At 43.7% G+C, this 19,022-nt stretch overlaps 1 protein-coding gene across 2 annotated transcripts in view; it reads right to left on the reverse strand.

The window, feature by feature from the left end:
• Positions 1 to 6,424: 6,424 nt before the first annotated feature.
• Positions 6,425 to 19,022, reverse strand: part of CCDC9B (coiled-coil domain containing 9B) — a 53,760-nt gene continuing 41,162 nt past the window's right edge. For both annotated transcript variants that reach the window (XM_082240170.1, XM_082240171.1), the window contains exons 11-13: positions 15,099 to 15,156; positions 12,729 to 13,487; positions 6,425 to 8,167 (exon numbers count right to left, since the gene is read on the reverse strand). In XM_082240170.1, the coding sequence (XP_082096296.1) occupies positions 12,762 to 13,487; positions 15,099 to 15,156 (784 nt within the window). In that variant the 3' untranslated portion in view covers positions 6,425 to 8,167; positions 12,729 to 12,761. The remainder of the gene's footprint in view (positions 8,168 to 12,728; positions 13,488 to 15,098; positions 15,157 to 19,022) is intronic.

Consider the following 19,022-nt stretch of genomic DNA (forward strand, 5'->3'; position numbering starts at 1 on the left):
CTGCAACACCTTGTTGCACGTTTTACATGTAAATATTCTGAAGCAGTTATTTGGGAATAATAATAATAATATTATACCCCTCCCATCTGGCTGGGTTTCCCCAGCCACTCTGGGCGGCTTCCAACAAGAGACATTAAAACATCAGTCATTAAAAACTTCCCTAAACAGGGCTGCCTTCAGATGTCTTCTAAACATCAGATACCGTAGTTGTTTATTTCTTTGACATCTGATGGAAGGGCGTTCCACAGGGCAGGCGCTACTACCAAGAAGGCCCTCTGTCTGGTTCCCTGTAACCTCACTTCTCACAATGAGGGAACCGCCAGAAGGCCCTCGGCGCTGGACCTCAGTGAATGATGGGGGTAGAAATGCTCCTTCAGGTATACTTGACTGAGGCCGTTTAGGGCTTTAAAGGTCAGCGCCAACACTTTGAATTGTGCTCGGAAATGTACTGGGAAGGAGCTGGATGCCATAGGAAAGGAAAACCCACCATTTATCATAGAATTGTAGCGTTAGAAGAGATCCCAAGGGTCATGTAGTCCATCCTCCAGGAATCTCAGCTATATCATACATGACAGATCACCATGCAACCTCTGCTGAAAAACGTCTTTAGGAAAGGAGAGTCCACATCTTTCCAACGGAGTCTGTTCCACTGTTCAAATAGCTCTTGCCATCAGAAAGTTCTCCTGATATATAATCTCCTTTCCTGTAACTTGAATCATGCTGGCAGAAGTTGCATTTTTCCATGTCAAAAGGTCCCACGGTCAACCCCTGGCATCTCAAGGTATTGCTGGGATTGTCCTCTATCTGAAACTCTGGAGAGCTGCTGCCAGCCAGTGTACTGAGCTGGTTGCACCAATGGTCTTCCCTGGTATAAAACAGTTTCCTGTGTTCCTTCCTATGATCCTGCACCAGTTGGAGTTCTGCTTGTCATCTCTGAAGGCATAGAATAGCCTTCCCCATTGTGGAGCTCTCCAGATGTTTGGGACTACAACCCTAATGAGACCCATCCAGTACAGCTGTAATATTCACCGGTACCGTATTATGACAATCAGAGACCCAAGGCCACAGCCCTACTAGATGGTTCAATAATAAACCAAGTGCAGGATATTCTTGGCTGTTCTGCAACATTGCCATGAACCACCTGAACAGAGCTCGCAGACCATATTTTGAGAATATTTGCACCAAATGCACTTTGCACTATCCTGCAATGGTGTATTCTAGGGCGAGATCAACAGAGGAAAGCGAGGAACTTGTCCGGCATTGCTGATCTTGTTGAGGAATGCCTGGTAAGCTCTAAAGGAACCTTGGGATTCTTTTGCTTTAGCCACGTCAAAGTTGAGTGACCCAGAACTGTTATCTTTCTGGAATTTCCAATCCACCCACTTGCAGTCTGGATTCAGCGGAATGCTTTTTTATTTTATTTTATGTTAAAAAAAGGTTGTTGTTTATCTACAAATCTGTTCTTACAGGGACTCAAGAATTCTCCAGCCTGCAATATTGATTTCTCTTACAAGGTAATTATTGACCTACTGTAATGATTTGTTGGGAGCTGATTGTAAATCTCACCATTTCTGAGCAGCCCACGCCAGTATGCTAGGTTTCCTGGCTGGTACTGTAAGTGTTTGCTGCATCCAGGGCACTCCCTGCAGCTTCCCCCTCCTTGCGGAAAGCTTCAAAGAGTGAGGAACAAGAACCTCTGGCTGCCAGCCAATATTGTGAGAGGAAACGGCTACCTCTTGGAGAGAACGACTTTGAGTGGGTGCCTGGGTGGAACCAATTTTCATTGCTCCATTTGAGTTCCAGTTATCTCCAAGGCAGCTTTGCCGTCTCCACAGAAGAGTTCTGGTCAGGATTATCCGTTTATAGCACAATAAGCATGCAGTTGCACGTGTTTTTTTTTTGTTTTTTTTTTTTGGTGTAGGTTACTTTTCCTTCAAAACAGCAACTTTGAAAGCTGAGGCCAATGTGTTGGTTTAATCCATCTTTGAGGGTGCATGTGTGAGGGTGAGAAATCTGTGCCATAGCCAAGTCAGCGCAAGATGTATGCCCTCTGCCTGAAGCACCCAGGAGCACCCACAGAATCAGAGCTGGAGGTGGACTTTTGTGATCCATCTTTCTACTCTGTGCCAGAAATCCAGAGCGTGAGCATCCCTAACAGATGGCTGTCCAGCCTCTGCCTGAAGATCTCCAGCGTGGAAAAGAACTGGCTGTTATCGTCAATTGATTGCTCCTGGTTCTCACCCAAAGCCTACCCTATTGTCACCTAAGCCCATTAAATCTGTTTCTGCCCTCTGGGGAAGAAGAGATAGAGTCTTTGTCCTCTTCTATATGACAGCCTTTCAAGTATTTGAATGATTCTGCCATGTCCTCCCTGCATCTTGTCCTCTCCTGGCTGAAGATACCCAGGTCCGTCAACCTGTCCTCCTAGGTCTTGTTCTCCACACCATTGAGTCTGATCTACCTGCTGCAATTTGTCCAGCCCCACTCGTCTGGACTATCGTGCTTGTTTACACTCATCCACAAGCAGACACAGGAATCTGATAAAGGATCCTGGGAAATGTCAAGGGGGAGGGGGGTTCCCAATGATTACATGTCAATAACCAGAAGGTTGGCAAGGAAGAGGAAGGTGTCAGGTGGAGTGGGACATCCAGACCACTGAAGACCTGCACTGGCTAGATGTGAGGTGGCCAGAGTGTGCCAGTCTAGCTAACTCCGCTTTCGACCACCTCCAAGTATTCTAGATATTCGCATACAGGTTATGCAGCTATGCAGGCGCTTTTACAATACAATGTTACAAGGGAAGAGCTTTAGCTCAGTGGCAAAGCATCTGCTTTGTATACGCAAGGTCCCAGGTTCCCTCATTACGAGGATAATGTGAATTGGCTCTGAGACTCCTGAGGAGGGAGCCGCTCATTTTGTTTTGCTGAAAAGATGTTCTGGGTGGTGTTCTGTACAGCCACAACTATTTCTGGGAATGGAGAACACAGCTCCGTAAACATCAAGGAGTCAATCTTTGTTTTGAAAACTGTTGTTTACCTGCATTTTAGCGGAATATTTTATTTGTTCCTAACAATGTAGTTGGGGACGCGGGTGGCGCTGTGGGTTAAACCACAGAGCCTAGGGCTTACCGATCAGAAGGTCAGCCGTTCGAATCCCCGTGACGGTGTGAGCTCCCGTTGCTCAGTCCCTACTCCTGCCAACCTAGCAGTTCAAAAGCACGTCAAAGTGCAAGTAGATAAATAGGTACCGCTCCGGCGGGAAGGTAAACAGCGTTTCTGTGTGCTGCTTTGGTTCACCAGAAGCGGCTTAGTCATGCTGTCCACATGACCCGGAAGCTGTATGCCGGCTCCCTCGGCCAATAAAGCGAGATGAGGGCCGCAACCCCAGAGTCAACTACGACTGGACTTAATGGTCAGGGGTCCCTTTACCTTTACCTTTACCTAACAATGTAGTAGTTGCTAATCTCTCAACACTCTCCCTAAGCATTTTTTAAGCTACGAAACTTTTCTTTACCTCAATCATTTATTTAACAAAAATAATCACGGTATTTCTTAATCATTTCACTCACCTCTCAAACATCACATTTAAATTCTGGAAAACAAGAATCAGTATCAAGGTTTTTTATATTTAAAAAATGTCAATAAGCAGAGTTAATGCAGACCCTTCCATCGGTACTATTAACAGTGCAGTCTTAGACGGTGGACACATTTCCATTTACTCCAGTGCGCTCCCACCGATGGTGTTTGGAGCAGAGTACACATGCTGTTAGCCACAATCCATAGGTATCCTGTAGTTTATTGAGAAATACTGCTGTCTAATATCTGTTCCTTCAAACCAGCTTCCATCCAACTTGAAAATGTCAGCTGAGGTGTGTCCGTTTGAGGTGGCTGTTGCACGTGTGCAGATGACAGCTTCAACGAAGAGACGTTCAGGGGGGTTGCGGGTGCAGGGCAACAAACAGGTATTGCACATTGAGTGAAGACATCCCTGCCCCCTCTCTGCTGTATACAGCAATGTAAAAACATGACCTGGGTGAGTGGGTAGAAATGGCCTTGCTGTGTTAAGCCACTAATGTGTACGTAGCCTTTAACTGATTTAATATCAATTCTCTCTTCAAAGGAAATGCTAGTTTTTAAATGGTAGGGCTGGCGGCAGGGGCAGAGAGAAAGGATCTCTAAGACAATTCTCAGGGAAAGCCTCAATAGACTGTTATAAAACTGTGCAGGTATGCATAAAGATTCTATACTTGGGAAGGACTAGTGTTTTTGATAAGGCACCATCCCATAGTGCTTTTTCATACATTTCATTGTTTTCACCTGCCCATATGTGTCTTACTGTTTTGCTGGATTTTACTTGATTTTGGTCTTCTGGGACAAAAGGCTGACTAACAGTTCCTCTTCCATAAGTGAACTTAAGTGGAACTTAATGGAGCTTATTATTAGGCTTGAGAATATCTCTCTCTCTCTCTCTCTCTTTTTTTTTTTACCAACAAGGCAACCTAGCAATTCAAGTTTTCCATACTTCACTATTAAGATGACTCACAATTATGCTGGAAGAACAACAGGTGGAAATCATGCTCAAAATTATGTTAAGTGATATATAAACAAGTTCATTTTCTAACAACCGATACATACAAAAAGCATTTATGTGTGTTGCAGTCCCACTGAAAATCAGTGAGGATTGTGCTTATTTTCCTTTCAGTCATACCATGTGCCCTACATGGTGAAAAGTGGGATAATTATTTTTTTTTTAAAAAAAAAAGTTTCACAATCTGGTAATGTGTCTATATATATATTCACAAATAAATCAATGCTGAGTGTTATGAGACATAGGAATCAAATATATTCAGGTTAAGAACTTCCAAACCTAAAAATCATTTATCATTACTCATTCGATCTGTTTGTTTCCAAAGGAGGCCAGTGTTGGCTCTCACAAATTCAAACTATTATTTTTACTGAAGCACATGCTAATTGCACAACACTCTCTGCTTTCTTGCTAACAGGCTGCCTTTGGGGGCTGCAAACCCCTCCTGAACAGATTGTGAATTCTCCAGAATAGAAGCCATCTGAGTGCTTTCCATTTGAGTAAGTGGGAAAACCGAAACACATTTGCTAGTTGAATAATACCAAATGCAATGTTTTTCATTATTCTGTTATTTCATTATTAGGGATAGTAAGAGTTTGTTGCTGAGAAGCCAAGCAAATATCTCTGCATGCATACTCCAGATATGCTGCTTTGCTTCACTGAAAATACTGGGTCACTGGATAGCTACGGACATCCATGCATCTCTTGCAAAAAAATGCAGAGCCCTTCTTTTGCACCCTCTCTCCCCAGCCACATAGTGGTCATAAATAACAATAGGTCTGCTGAAGGTAAGGATGTTCTAGCAGGTACGTCTTTTCTGAATGCTGGCATCACGGGGAGAACAATTCTAATGTGACAGATTTCTGGTGCCGATACCTCTTTAACCCAGCAAAAATTAGAGAAAGCTTGTGTCTATCATGCTCCCTTGAAAGATGGAATTTCAACTGGGTGTAAGTTGTGTGTAATTCTGCACACTTGAACATTACCTTTTAGAATCGATCTAGTGAAAGAGAATTAATATTGTGTTTTACTCCTTACCAGTGCATCAGGGATACACTGTTGTGTAAGTCCCATATGACTGCTGTGCCCACAACATGGCATTCTCTTCTGACCTATCAGATGCAAACAGCATCCACACACACCCTGAATAACACTTAATCTATTAATTTACTTTATATAATAATGGCATCTTTCATATTAAATTGTCACAAATTAAATTCCTTCTCCTTTCAAAGCCATCTAATTTGATTGCCGTTGCCACATCTGCTAGTAGTAGATTCCTTAGGTTAACTTTGTGCTGTACTTCCTTTTGTCTGTTCTGAATCTCCCATCATTTTGCCTTAGTGGATGCGTCTGAGTTCTTGTGTTATAAAAGTGGGAGGAAAAACTTACACCCACTTTCTGAACACAATGCATATTTTTATAAAACTATCCTACCCTGCCCTGCCTTACTTTCCTTTTTACCAAATTTAAAAGTCCCGGTTCCGTGGAGGGGTTTCAGCACTAATATAATTTTAGTTGCCCTTTTCCAGCTCTGCAATATCCTCTTTGAGATGTGGGTCAGAACTATGCAGAGTATTCCAAGCGGGCCCCATCATAAAATAGTTTGACATTGCAATACTGGCAGTTTTATTTTCAACCCCTTCCCTAATTGTCCCCAGCATGGATGTCACCTTTTCACAGCTGCTGTGAACTGGGTCAACATCTTCATTGCACAATCCACCATAACTTACATCCTTCCCCCCTCGTTAGTTTCCTTTTCCTTGGGCCCTGCCAAAACCTATGTAAAGTTAGGAATTCTCGCCCCCCCCCCATCAGTATGCATCACTTTACACTTGCATACGTTGAACCAGATTTGCCATTTTAATGCACATTTACCCAGGTCAGACAAATTCTTCTGGAGCTCCTCGCAATCCCTTTTTGTTTTTACTGCCTTGAACAAAAATTGGTGTTGTCAGCACACTTGGTCATTTCCCTGCTCACCCCTTACTCCAGATCACTTATGAGCAAGTTAAAAATTGATCTGGAGTCAGGTCCCGTTGTTTTCCTGGGAGAGGAGTGCTGAGCACATTCTTCGACATTATAATTGGAATCAATGAGCTGCAATGGTGTGTAACTTCAGCTGGATTGTGCCCATTGCATTTTTAGGGAGCCAATCCATAATGCAGACATTTGCTGCTGGTGCTTGGAGTCGCCTCTGCCGGCCATTTCTCACACGTAGCTAGATTGTTTCACAAAACCCTGGTGCTCAAGTGCAATTGGCTCCTATCATATCCTAGAAGTGATGAGACAATGCTTTGCAAACTTTGTTCTGCTTTATGGAATTATGCTGCAATACCATTTCCCAGGTACAGGGAATCCTGCAGGCCAGCAACTGAAATGACACGCAACTGGCACGGTCATATCTCGGTGCTGTCTGGTCCACCTAATACTTCTGTTTGCAATCCCCCAAACCTTTGAGTGCTTTCATAGGAGGTGCCAAAATTACTTTTTGGATTCCGTTCATCTCTGCTGTAATATCACAGTCATTTACAACATAACCACATACAAGAAACAAACAAACGTATGTTTTTGCACATCTGATTTCTCTTCCACCATGTTTTGATTTGGGAGTGAAGCCAAAATCAAGGAGTTCAGTCTGGATGTTTTGCTATTGGGAATGATAACGAATGTGAAGCCAAAATCAAGTTCAGTCTGGATGTTTTGCTATTGGGAATGATAATGATTTGCCTGTTTCCTTCATACACACATGACCATCAACTTTCCCTCTAGCCTCAAAGGGAGAGGCCAAGAGAACAGGCAGCAGCGAGAAGGAGCTGCCTCCTCTTAGAGCCAAAATACTTAGGAAGGGATTACTGTTTCCTGTATTAAATGAGGAAGTTAATGATAGTCACAGGTTCAAAACCAGGAAGGTTAAAGAGAGAAAGAATTCTAGAGAAACCTCAATGAACTTGTGGCCATCAGTTGTGTGGAACCTGTGACACCACTGGTCCCTTCTCATCATTCTGCCACACATGTGCAAAGCCACAACGCCGTCTTCCTGGCTGCTGAATCTACTATCTCCTCAGCCACCTTTATTGTTAAGAAAATGGTTTCTTCGTCATTGTCTCTAACTGGCCGAACATCCATAAAACTCAAGTCCAGCCAGAGGCTCTGTAAAGTTTGCCACTTGGTTTTGGAAGCAACAAAAGAGTAGATCCGTTGGCCAGTGTTGAGGAGAAAAAATAAGGGGAATTATCTTCAAAGCAAACCCAACTTATAAATATCATTAGTTATTCAGTAAAATAAAGTGCATACAGTAGACAACTCATGGCCCATCACATGCCCACAATATAAAGGGTAGGGGGGAGTTAGGTACAAAATACAAGTGCCATGATTTCCTTTCCTTTCTCCTCAGGAGGCTGCTTGTAAGTAGGCCTTTTCTGTCCTTCGGCACTGAGTAGACAATTTCTGGGCACAAGTAGCTTCTAGACAGGTAAACATCACCTGCAGGGGGAGGTGCCGCTGGGAGCTGAAGGTCAGTGTCAGAGGGGGAGATGGTGCTCATCTTCTTTTGCAACCAGATTTGCTTTAGCAAGTTGTCCTGGAAAACAAACAAAAGCAACATCAGAAGGGTCAGGAACTGCTGTGTGGCAAATTAAAGCTGCACCAGGCCTCTCCTGTGAGCTACTCACCTAGCTGAGAGTCTGTCCAGCACAAGTTGCTGATCGCTGAGAGGTTCAGATGCTGTGAGGATGAGCACGCTGTAATCACCCCCTAATGAACAACTTGAACCTTTCTCATCTCCTCTCCCCACCCCCCACCCCCAAAAGTCAATTACTTGGCACAGGCTGAGTCAGTCATCAAGGAGCTGGTTTTATGTACTTGCTGTGATCCTATCTATAGAAGCTTAGTACCTGTGGAGTCTAGCCTATTAGGGTAAATGGGGCACAGCCCCACCAACGCCAGCCAGCCCCACTCACCTGCTTTCTTGCTTACAGCCAGTTCAGTAGGCGGTCCTGGCTGTTTAGAGAAGTTTTTAACGTTTGATGTTTCATTGTGTTTTTAATGTTCTGTTGGGAGCTGCCCAGAGTGGCTGGGGTATATAATCATCATCATCATCATCATCATCATCATCATCATCATCATCATCATCTTCCTCCTCCACTGGGACACACTTTATCCCTTGCATCATAAGGACATTTCAAAAGGTTCTTTGTTAAGTGGTTTCCTCTGGGCTTCAGGGAAGTATAGTAAATACAAAGCTCATCTCCTTGTTTATTTTTTCCTGAAGCTGGCTGAAGGGAGAAGTCCCTGGCAGCAGGGCTCAGGATCTCCCCAAGCAATTGGACTGACTAGGGTGTGGCAGCCTATTATAATTCTTTGGAGGCAACTCTTACACAAAATGGGTGTTGGCAGGTAAGGAAAAGCTTCCCGCCCCGAAATCTGCCATGACCCCCCCAATAAATACTTCTGAGTAAGGCTGCAGTCCTATACCTTGCAGTACAGTCCATTCTGCTGTAAACACTGCAGATTATACTACAAATGGCTTAGCATTAAGAGGTATTAAAAAATGGGCCATGTAGCTGTCATTTCTATTCCATGATCTTTCTGTGCAAATTCTAAGAACCTCTTTTTTAAAACAAAAAACAAAAAAACCCCAGTTTCTAGCTATTCTATTATACCCACATCCTTTCAGATATAAGGGAGGAACGGAGCGGGGTGGAAGTTAACATTTCTATTGCCTAAGTTCCTGTGCTTTTAATCAGAAGAGGAATTCCGTGTACTGCTCAATAATGCCAACTCCTTCAGCATTGTCTTGCATTCTAAGACTGACCTCCGCAGCTCGCAAGACTTTGGCTGTACTGCTCTTGTTTACGTCAGGGGAGAACGCTGACGTCAGCACCCCACTGTGCTTTGGAAGTTTACCCCAGCTGTATTTTCTCTGGAGAGTCTGAAATTAATTGGTTTGATATAACTGAACGAAAAGCTTTTGTAGTTTGTTTCCTTTGTTGATTTCCCTGGCCCTCTTACTTTAAAACGGGGGCGGGGGGGGGAGAGTTCTGCAGGGGATTCTGGGCTTTGCTTTGGGTTATTGTCATTTTGAAGCAGAGGATGAGAGCAGCTATGGGACGATCACAACTAACTGACTGCTGATTCAGCACTTTAAATTGTGCTCTTATATAAAATTTCCTTTTCTGCGTAAACTGTAATGTTTTACTGTTGCTATGGCCATTGGCTAATGTGAATAAAGTTTTATCTATCTATGAGGATGATCAAGTTTTAAGACGCCAACTCATGTGAAGAAAGGCTAGAGGTACTGGCTGCACTTAGCCTCCAGCAGGATTTTCGAACTGACCCCGTTGGCCATCTAAGGTTGTCTGTCTGTCTGATGGGGAGAGGGCTTCCCACAGACACCTGGTTGGCCACTGAGGGAACAGGATGCTGGACTTAGATGGGCTATTGGCCTGATCCATGGGAAGGAAAACCATGGCAAAATGGGAAATGGAATGGAGTGGCTGGAATTGTGAACAGCAGCACTCCACACTGCAACATTCTTGTTGCAGATTTTACATGTAAATCTTTTGAAGCAATTATTGGGGGAGGAGCCGGACACCACAGGAAAGGAAAACCCACCATTTATCTACAGCAACCTGTTTATTTCATAAAATTGGAAAGGGATTCCGAGAATCATCTAGTTGAACCTGATACAATGCAGGAACCCTTTGCCCACCATGGGGCATGAAGCAGTGACCTCGAGATGAAGAGTCTCCTGCTGTACCAACTGGGCTATCCCTTGCAAGGAGAGGAGGCAGCTACCAGGGACAGATTCTAGCAAGCAGTTGAGGGATGGGTTGGTAGAAGATGAGGGCAAAAAAAAAAGGCTCTTCCCTGCCTCTGTTTTGTCTGCTTCACCCATTACGTATTATCCGGAGTGTCTGTTAGTCTTTGCATATTATTTTATACAATGGCATGTATAAATGGTGATAAGGGTTGGAGGTAATGTTCTTTAGGCCTGGGGAAAATGCTTGGGCAGTTTTTGGAGGCAATCTTTATTCTGAATAAAAAAGCAGCATTTCCTTGTTCTCTGACAGAAATTGCATCAATGGATAAGATACCGGCTGCAAAGCATTAAAGTCACATGTTCCTGAGTTGTTTCCTTGGAGAAATGGGTCACAGCTAACAGCTCTATGTGTGAAATCTGTCACCGACATAAGGGCTCCACTGATGGATGGCAATATGAAGAAGGATGGCCTTACAACTTGACATGAAATGTGTGGGACGAGCAGGAACCTCAACATTCTACCAAGTCTTTTTTTTTTTAACCTAAGGCAATTTCAGATCATCAAGATAGACAAGTCTTATTAATAAGTAATAGTGATTGATGGTGATGATGATAAAAAAGAAACTGCATGTTACAAGCAAAGGGGTTTGCTATAGTTTCTCACGTATGGTTCCTCTTAGCACCATTTCTTGCATCTGCAGATCAGAAGACCAGGACTAATATAAAATAAAATAAAATATTAAACACAAAAAGAAAACTGCAAAGCTGTGTGTGTGTTAACAATTTGCACCGACATTGTTTTAACATGGGTTGTAAGTACACTAAACTGCTTTAACATTTCAAAAGCATGATGATTCGGCTCTTCAGAGGTTTACCTACGTTTGAAATATCATATGATCCATTTCAAAATCTGAGACTTCCTGTGTTATTTACTTAGATGCTGAATAGTCTTGTAGTGGGTGTAAATAATTGAACTTTTTTTATAAAAAAAAATCTTTAAAATTAAATGGTAAATTCAATTTATTTATTTAGTTTTTGAAAAGGAAATCAAATTCTAACTTGACATTTGGCTCACTGGGACAGCCATGGGCAGCTTGCCATTTCCATGTTGCCTAAGGCCCCTGCTCTAACACTAGAGTAATCTCACAGCATTGGTTTGTGCATGGAGTTCTACTGCACTTTGGTTGCCCCATTCATTTCACTGGAGGGAGATTATTGTGTGTAAAAGAGTGCATGAAAAATCTTAGTTTAGCCATTTTACTCAATGTTTCTCAGCTTTGCTCTGTGGATATTGGTGGTTTTCTGGGAAGGAAACAGCTTGGAACAAGGTTGGGAATGGCAGCTGAATATGTTTGTTTGAAACCTAAAAGTCTGGAAAGTATAACCTGGAAGAAAAGACCTACCATACTGCATGCACTGCTGGAGAAGAGCATTCCACTTCTCCAGGGGTTTTCCTTTTTACCCCCAACTAGATAATCTGAACAAATGAATGAATGGTCTTGATGATCTTTACTAGGATCACAGCAGGGTTGCCCAAGATTAAGACATGCAGCTTTGAAGAAGAGAGCTGCATTCTCATTACAGCTTGTAATCATTTGGAAGCTGGTTGTTGCTTACTATCTTCTGCTGTGAACCGTTTAGCAGCGTAATGACAGATTCATCCATGTAATGTTAGGATCTGTGCCTAGTAAGTGGGAATTGACCAACCTATAGAAAATGCAGCTTCCAAGAATCATCACAATAATGCCTAGTTCAGGGGTCTGCAACCTTTAAGACAAAAGAGCCACTTGGACCCGTTTCCGAAGGAAAAAAAACCTGGGAGCCGCAAAACCATTGCGACATTTAAAACAAATATATCTCCGGAGCCGCGATCTGACAGCGGGTGGGAAGGTGACGTCGGGACGGTGCGTGACTAACGCACGCACCGCCCCCATGCGACGTCACAGCCAGTACAGCGCCCGCCACAGTGGGGAGTGTCGGCGCGCACAATGCGCCTCCTCCCCTCGCTAGTATCCGCCCCGGAGCCGCGGCAAAGGTGTAAAAGAGCCACATGCGGCTCCGGAGCCGCGGGTTGCAGACCCCTGGGCCTAGTTCTTCAACATAAAGTGGCCGGTCAAGTATGAGCTGTGCTCCTAAGGGACAAGGACTGAATCCACGAGGGGGTTTTCCTGTTTAAACCTCAGTGTAATGAATGAAAACAGTCCTACAAGTGCAAGAGCCAAGTATGATTCATTTCAGTAGGGGATGGGCAGGAGAACTTCTTGGATGGTGATGTCCCATCTTTTTAGGTGTAACTGAGCTACCAGGCTTGAGCTCTTGGGACAGAGCAGGCTAGAAATCTACATAAAACGCCAAGTGGAGGGGCTAGCATTGCACTCACCTTTGGCCTCTACGGAGCCCTGTGTGTTCGGTCTTAATCCTGTGCTTTGTTACTGCACGACTGAGGTTCGTCTTCTTCCTTGTTCCTCATTTGTGCCCCTTCCTGTACATATTCATTCGTCGGGTCTGGAATTTCTTTACATGGAGACCTGGACTCCTCCGTTCGAACAAGGCAGGCTGCAGTGTCACTTTCTTTCACAGGTATTATCTCCTTCTGGAGGCCACCAACTTGGTTCTCTTCTCCTTGTCCTACTGTGATCAGCCCTTGGCCTTCACCACCTCCTCCTTCCTTGTTCAACAGCTCACTACTGTTTCCTGCCTGCTCCCCACAAGGGTTCCGTTCACAATACACACTTTTGTCTAAGCCACCTTCATAGACTATGGAATTGATTTCTTGAAGGTCGCACCCAGAAGTCTGCACCACATTCCCAGGCACTCCCTGAGAAGAGCTGCTATTCATATAGTTGCCCTTGGGAGACAAATCAGTCCCAGTTACTGACTTACTGAGTTTGAGATCTGCCCCGGTCTCATCCGCTCTGATTGCAGGAGACATGCCCTGGGTTAGGTACCTCTTGGCTTTTTCATTTGCACCCTGCTCTTCACCTGCAGATTGGTTCCATTCATCTCTTTGGGCTTGAGGCAAGGGAGCACTGTGTTCCGGGGGCTTTATATTATTCTCTAGGCCTGCTGGGAAGTTATGCTCCTTGACTGCTTCACTAGCCAGAGCTTGCTTTTTCAGTTGCTCGTTGCTCAAGGATCTCTAGAATGACAGAAGACAAAACTTTGCTTAGTTATGTATTACACAATTGACTTAAAGAAAGAACAGATTACCCTTACAAAGCTGTTGGTATCCGTAGCTGGCTGCCAGAGGTGACTAAAGTCTCCCTTTCACTAGTGAGAAAACTAAAGCACAGCTACTGAGACTTGCGGGTATAGAAGAAGAAGAGAAGAGTTTGGATTTGATATCCTGCTTTATCACTACCCTAAGGAGTCTAGGGCAGTATACAACTCCTTCACCTTCTCCTTCTCCTTCTCCTTCTTCTCCTGCTGTGAGCTTCATGGCTTACAACATAATCCTAACCATTCCTACTCAGAACTATACCCTGTTGAATTCAAAGGCAACATGGGGTTATAGAATTGCAGCCTTAGTTGTGATTTGGACCGGGTCCTAGCTCAGCACTCTCACTACTACACCACACTTGATGCAGGAAATGATTTGTCTGGCTCACATAATTCCTGTTTATAAGCAGTGCTGGGGCATGCAAACAACTGAGGCACAAATGGCCCTTTAAAAAAACCACCTAGCAACCAGAGTGGGAAAATGTACAGTACTTTAAAATATGCACCGTTCTTCATCGCAATGAAACAATTTATCATTTACACAAACATCTCCATATTAGGCCAAACCCTTCAAAATCAATTTGGCATATTTTGAAATACACTGCATAGGATTTGGCCTATTAATGATTTATTATTGGAGAGACAGAATATATTATATACACAATATAACTGTTGTGACCTGGGACTGGGCAACGTTGAAGAAATTCCCGGGCCACTCTGGTAACACAGAGATCTTCCCTCATACTCATAAGCATTGGTTAAAGGATTAGCTTTTCTCACCTTCCCAGTGCAAGCTTCTGTGTGCCAAAGTAGAATGAAGCTGAAAAGTAGTATGAAGCTGAAAATCTTGGAGCAGTGACAGCAGAGTTCATAGGTACAACATAGCTACAACCCAATCCTTGAGGAGGATACAGGATTATTTCTTTCCCATCATGGGAGGGAAAGCAACTAGATGTGTTTCTGTGTGTGTATCTACATAAAAGCAGTGTGAGGGGAAAGAGTTAAGCATCTTCTTTCTCTCCTCCACCGCCTTACTCCAATCAGATCTGCAACCCCCTGTTAGATGCATTTCAGTTCAAGAAACATAAACCTCCAGGAGCCTGGTCAGGCATTAGTGAGAATCTCATCCAGCTTGGCCCCCAGTTAATGGAAGACACTACCCTACTTTGATGAGTTAAGAACCAAGGGCTGTAGTTCTTCTGAATTAATGTAAAGCACAAGGCTTGGTGTTATTTTGTTTGGTAAGGCACTTCTGCTCAGTGGACCCAACCTGGCTTGCCAGGGTTGCCAACATCTCTCAGGAGGCTGTTTCCCCCAAAGCATGCCCACCTGAGGTGGCAAAGCTTGCTGATGAAACCAAATTCTGTTAAAACAAAAACGGTTTGCAAAGAGCTCCAAAAGGACAGGGGGGTGGCCCTACTCACCCATCACAGTTGGCCTGTAAGGATAGATGCTGATAAGGATCTGGCCCACAGAACCAGAAAAGGTTCCCCACTCCTGATCTAAGCAACACTCTATAGAGTAGACTCACCTGCTTATCAGGTTCATCCTTTACAAAGGGCATTTCTTCACCTTCCTTGGCATCCCATCTGTAAAACATCACACACAAAATGAGGGTTGTCAAATGTTGATAGGGCTCCCTTTTGGATAATAGCTGTTTTGCCTAATCTGGGAGCTCCGTCTCCTTGAGGAGCAGAGGGTCTTGAACACAACCCTAGAAAAGATTCCAAGTTTTCCACCAGTAACAACCAGTCATTAAGAAGAAAAGGTGAAGCATGTAACTACTGACTATCTACTATGATATCAGAGGATGAGGAGTATGAGTTGGGATTAAGTCTGTGTTCCTTGTTATTGTTTCTTTAAGCAGTTCTCAAAAACCAGGCAGTGAGAGCACAGGAGGTCTGCTCTTGCTCATGCTTGCCTCCGTTTTTGGAAACTGCCTATAAACCATGTTAGCTCTTGCGGCAATCCTTCTTATAAAGATGCTCAGATTGTCCAGATTCATCACAACATTTGCACTCGCAGCATCTAAAGAGCATATTCATCTTAATTCCAAAGGTTCATCAGGGGCCATTAATCTTTCACAAGCTGATTGTTAAAACTGTAATATAATAAAAACCATAAAATCAAATTTCTATTCCCAGACATTTGTCATTAGACTAACAGCATGTACCAGTGATTTATGGAGCTGTCTGCCACAGTTTGCGAACTAACACCAAGAGAAGGAATGTATTCCAGAGTATCTTCTATTTCACACACATAGAGCAAGTAACAGGTGAGTTGCTGCCTCTTTTCCTGACACAGACTCTATGAAAGGTTCTATTAAAATAGTACAAAATTTAGCAAAGCAATGTATACAGTATATTTACAAAGAGGTTATATTCTTCAGTATACAAGGGAAAATACAACTAATTGGAGCACTTTTCCCAGGAAAGCAGAAATCCAAGTGGCTCATTTTTCCCAGTGTGCAGATGGAGTGATAGAGGAAAGTTCACCATCTTAGTTTATACTGACAAATTCAGGTTACACAACTAAAGCTGAATTGCCTCTCCCTCCCCACTCAAATCGGACTTTGCAATAAGGAAAGTGACAGTAAAATGCAGTAGGAAATGTGGAATACCACTTGCTTGACACAATATTGCATCACCTCCCTGAGAACGCTCACTAAATGGCCCTCTTTGAACCTTCCCAGAAATGCTGTGCAACCAAATTGGGATGAATGCTCAATGGACAGGAGGTTTGGAAGGAATCTCCATTTATGTGTCAGACTTTCTCACTGTCAAGCCAATTTCTCTTCACAGGGAGATCACCTCATTCTTAGCTGGGGGTGCATGCAAGAATTATGTTGCATGCCACCCCAAGCTCTGAGCGGTGCAAGTTTCCATGGGTTCCAGGTGCTTACCCAGGGTTCAGTTTTCTTGGAATGAGACACAGTGGAGACTGTGGTGTCTTTAGGATATGTGGTTTATTTACACATATATACAACCTGAGCCTATGATAGAGGGGCTCGCAGCATTAACATCCCAAGAGGGTCTTGCTTCTCCCATAGCCACAGCCTTTGATTCCACCAGAAAAAGGCATTGCTCTGAATCTCTGGCTTCCCAGCCTGTTGCTTCCAGCTTCTAGCTCACATCATGCCACTCTCCACTCTGGCTTTTGTCTTTCTAACTACCCACAAGTTTGTGCCATTTGTCATCTGGCACAGAGTCACTCCCTTTGTTTCCTTAATGACCCATTACCTCACCAGGAAACTAGCCTGGCTATTCCAGGAATTTGAATCTTTGCTCAGATTTTAACACTTGCTGGATCCAGGAATTAGAAGGGCGTACAGCCCCTCCCCCCCCCATTCATAACTGTTATTTCCCCTTCAGATATTTCCTAGCCATTGTGAACAGCAGCAGTTTAGAACTATCAGCCAATCTCCCAAACTATAGGGGGGAGTTGTTACTTGGCAACTTGGCTAGGACTGTTGTCAATCTCTAGCACTACTCCTGGATTCATTAAACCCCTTCTGTTTAAACCCCAATCTTACAGTACTGTATTAACACAGAACGAGGGCGTTGCTAATGCCCTTTAGAAAAAGAGATTAATGAACATGAAGCTGAGATTTTTCCTGTTCATTTGTTCCACTGGCAGCTGTTCTTTTGTACCTGTTTTCAGGTCACATGTGCATTACGATTTTTATATGAGTTCTAGCACCGTTGGTACCCACTCCGTGCTACGGACTTCAGTCATTAGTGCTTACATCACCATGCTGCCACTTCAGGTATGTCAGCAGGTAGGTGGGTGGTTATAAAAAAATTAAATACACCTCATCAGCAGAGGTTGGTGGTGGAAGCAGCGGCACTGTTGGATACTGAGCAGCGCTGTTGCCACTACTCTGAACTCCTATGGGGAATTGCTATTCATACCACTCTAGGAGGTGGGCGGGAAACTGCCTTTCTGAAATAAATGCAATTTCACCACTGCTGGACAACACCTGTTGTTGGTATAGCACTGTAAGATGGGGCACTCGCAATCTTCTGCTGGAGGGTGAGCTCCACCTTGGTGTGCTTGGAGAAGCTGGGTTTGCAAATGTCCTGATTCTGGTGCTGAAATTACACTCTCTGGGCTGGGAATTGTGTCTCCAGCAAGGGACTGTCCCAGGAATTGGATCCCAATGACTTCATTACACTTTCATGAGAGGGGGACAGTAGTATTTTATGGATGTGGCTATAACCTTGTATATATCTTATGGTGGCACTGAAGGTGGTTGCTCAGTGGGCATTGTGATCAGAGTTACCATTCTTCTCTTGCTCCTCACTGTTTACTTTCTTACCAGACTCAATGGTCCCGTCTTGCCTTCCAGCCTCAGCTTCTGCCCTGATGATTACAAGTGGGGAAGAACTGCTTTCCAAGTACTGCTACGGTGTTATCTAGTACAGGGTTAGGCAACCTAAGGCCCAGGGGCCGGATGCAGCCCAATCGTCTTCTCAGTCCAGCCCGTGGCTGGTCCAGGAATCAGTGTGTTTTTCATGAGTAGAATGTGTCCTTTTATTTAAAAAGCATCTCTGGGTTATTTGTGGGCCTGCCTGGTGTTTTTACATGAGTAGAATGTGTGCTTCTATTTAAAATGCATCTCTGGGTTATTTGTGGGGCATAGGAATTGTTTCATCCCCCCCCCAAAAAAATATAGTCTGGCCCACCACATGGTCTGAGAGATGGTGGACTGGCCCACAGCTCCAAAAGGTTGCTGGCCCCTGATCTAGTTTATCAGGTTTCAGGGTAGGGGAGCGCAAGTCAAAGCTGATAAAAGAATAAGCCATTCATTACCCCTGATTTAACAAACCGTATCTATATTTTTTGGTTTGCCTGTGCTGTAGTGGTTGGTCTTGCAGGTTTGCTTTGTTTTTCCACTCCAGTGGAGCTTTAAAATGCAAATGTAGCTGTATTTTCACCCTTTTCCTAAAGCATTTTTATGCTGCGAGAAACAAAAATGGCATAATTGCACCTAATTACAGACAGAAGCAATGCTACGTATTGGAAGAAGCAAGAGATTTAAGTTTGCTGTACGGGCAAGGGCTAAGTCTCAGGAACAATCTCATTTATAAAGGCAAGTCCAAACACACCAATTTAATTTGAAAGCTCTAACTCAAACACCAGCAAGGAATAAAAAAACAAGTGTGATTTGTGATACACACATAAAGTTGAGTAAGCAGACTATATTTAATGGGCCATAAAAGCCCAACAACAACATCTTTCTCCTGAAATAAGTTTCCCTTCTCATGCATAACAACTGCTTGCTTAATATGAGCGGCATATTCCCACTGTGGCCGTGGAAATACTGTGCTGCTTTGCAGTTGTGTTACTGTCCATATGTGGACAATTCTGAGATGAAAAACCATAGGAGACAAATGGCAATGTGCCAAGGGCACTTTTAAGAGCAATTCTGATATTCTGGACTAGCTTTTAATGG

Source organism: Podarcis vaucheri (genome assembly GCF_965113315.1).
Source record: "Podarcis vaucheri genome assembly, chromosome: 1".
NCBI classification, from domain to species: Eukaryota; Metazoa; Chordata; class Lepidosauria; order Squamata; family Lacertidae; genus Podarcis; species Podarcis vaucheri.